This window comes from Cucurbita pepo, chromosome LG13 (genome assembly GCF_002806865.2).
Source record: "Cucurbita pepo subsp. pepo cultivar mu-cu-16 chromosome LG13, ASM280686v2, whole genome shotgun sequence".
Classification (NCBI taxonomy): Eukaryota; Viridiplantae; Streptophyta; class Magnoliopsida; order Cucurbitales; family Cucurbitaceae; genus Cucurbita; species Cucurbita pepo.
In genome coordinates, this window is record NC_036650.1 from 1,567,528 (window position 1) to 1,569,678 (window position 2,151).

The 2,151-nt window shown below is 47.9% G+C and overlaps 1 protein-coding gene across 3 annotated transcripts in view; it reads left to right on the top strand.

Annotated features, from left to right (window-relative positions):
• The first annotated feature begins 6 nt into the window (after window positions 1-6).
• Window positions 7-2,151, top strand: part of LOC111808617 — a 5,205-nt gene continuing 3,060 nt past the window's right edge. Inside the window, exon 1 of one of the 3 annotated variants that reach the window (XM_023694708.1) lies at window positions 7-1,628. In XM_023694708.1, coding sequence (XP_023550476.1) covers window positions 90-1,628 — 1,539 coding nt within the window. In that variant the 5' untranslated portion in view covers window positions 7-89. The remainder of the gene's footprint in view (window positions 1,629-2,151) is intronic. The other 2 variants (XM_023694707.1, XM_023694706.1) reach the window with 2 other exon arrangements.

The window sequence follows — 2,151 nt, forward strand, 5'->3', positions numbered from 1 at the left end:
GGGGGGAGGGGGGAATGAATGAAGTCTAGATCGTGACAGAGAAACAGAGTTGATTTTTGAAAGTTTGAAGCTTTTTTTGTTGGGTGGCAATGGCGTCTACATCGCCGGCGGCTCCGGCGGCTCCGGCAGTGGAGTCTGGGAGTTCCTCTGCGGATGAGGTGGCTGCGAAAGCCGTACACAAGCGATATGAAGGACTGGTGACGGTACGGACGAAGGCTATAAAGGGTAAAGGGGCTTGGTATTGGGCACACCTCGAACCTGTTCTCGTCCACTCCACTGACACTGGTTTGCCCAAGGCTGTTAAACTCCGGTGCTCCTTATGCGACGCCGTTTTCTCCGCCTCAAACCCATCTCGGACCGCCTCCGAGCATCTCAAACGCGGCACTTGCCCCAATTTCAACTCCCTCCCTAAACCCATTTCCTCTGTTTCCCCTTCCTCGTATCTAACGCCCAATTCCACTTCTCCGCCTCCTCTTCACCATAACAACCGCAAACGAACCTCCTCCGCCGCCGCTGCAGGTGGAGTAGGAGGGTCTTCATACCAAGTCCCACCTCTTGCAATTGTGGATCCCTCGCGATTCTCTGGCGGCGGTGGCGGAGGTGGGGCTCTGTTGGCTCAGCAGCCGCATTTGATGTTATCTGGAGGGAAGGAGGATTTAGGGGCTCTGGCTATGTTGGAGGACAGTGTAAAGAAGCTGAAGAGTCCAAAAACTTCACCTGGGCCAACGCTGAGCAAGACCCAGATTGACTCCGCACTTGAATTTCTCACCGATTGGGTGTTCGAATCCGGCGGCTCTGTCTCATTTTCAAGCCTCGAACATCCCAAATTCAAGGCTTTTCTCAATCAAGTTGGAATACCCACAATTCCTCGCCGGGAGTTTAGAATTTCGCGACTGAATTCCAAATTCGAGGAAGCTAAAACAGAGTCCGAAGTTAAAATTCGAGACGCCATGTTTTTCCAGCTCGCCTCCGATGGGTGGAACGACAAAAACTACGCCCTTGTCGGAATCGACAAGCTTGTAAATCTCACCGTGAATCTCCCAAATGGTACAAGCTTGTACCGGCGAGCTGTATTCGTCACTGGCTCTGTTCCTTCCTCGTACGCTCAAGAAATCTTCTTGGAAACCATCGCTGATATCAGTGGCAATGTCGTTCAACAGTGTGTAGGGATCGTAGCAGACAAATTCAAGGCTAAAGCGCTGAAGAATTTGGAGAATCAACACAACTGGATGGTTAATCTCTCATGTCAGTTCCAGGGATTTTCCAGTTTAGTTAAGGATTTCAGCAAACAGCTCCCATTGTTCAAGACAACGACAGAGAATTGCATAAAGCTTGCTAATTTCGTTAACTACAAGTCACAGGTTCGTAATTCCTTCCATAAATTTCAGCTGCAAGAATACGGGCATGCGGCTTTGCTCCGAGTGCCACCCCGAGACCACGACAACCTCAAATTTGGGGCTGTCTTCACATTAATGGAAGACATTCTGAGCTACTCTCGAGCTCTGCAGCTGGTTGTGCTGGATGAGGCATGGAAAAATGGTTCCATGGAGGACCCAATTGGTAAAGAAGTGGGAGAGTTGATTGGGAATGTGGGGTTTTGGAATGAATTGGAGGCAGTTCATAGTTTGGTNAAAGGAAGAAACGGACAAAGGAAGCCCTACCCCACGAGACCCACAACAACAATATAAAAGAAAATAAAATGTTATTATTATTATTATTATTTATTATTTTTTTTTTAATTAAGAAAACATGAATGGAGTGCCTAAAATAACGAAACCCAGTGAAGCGCGTGGAGTACACTCTCCAATCAGGAGAGATTGGTGAGTATGACACTTATACAGTGTTCTCGTACGTGAGGTTGAGATGCTGTAATTGCTGATGGGAGAGTTTTCCTTTCACTGCGTTGTTTCTCCACGCGCATTGGTCTGCGCGTTGACGCGTGAGGTTTTAAATAGAGCTCTTTTATCGTCTCGGTCTTCTTATTTCTCTTCCTCGGAGTATTATTTTCCTCTGGAATTTCGTCTCAAAACATTTTGAAAATTTATTATTATCAATCAAAAATTGAGATTCACCCTCTTTCTCAAAACCCCCGGATCGGCGGCTTCCGCCATGGAAACTCGCCGGGAAATACAGAGGCGGCGTCGGAGGGGG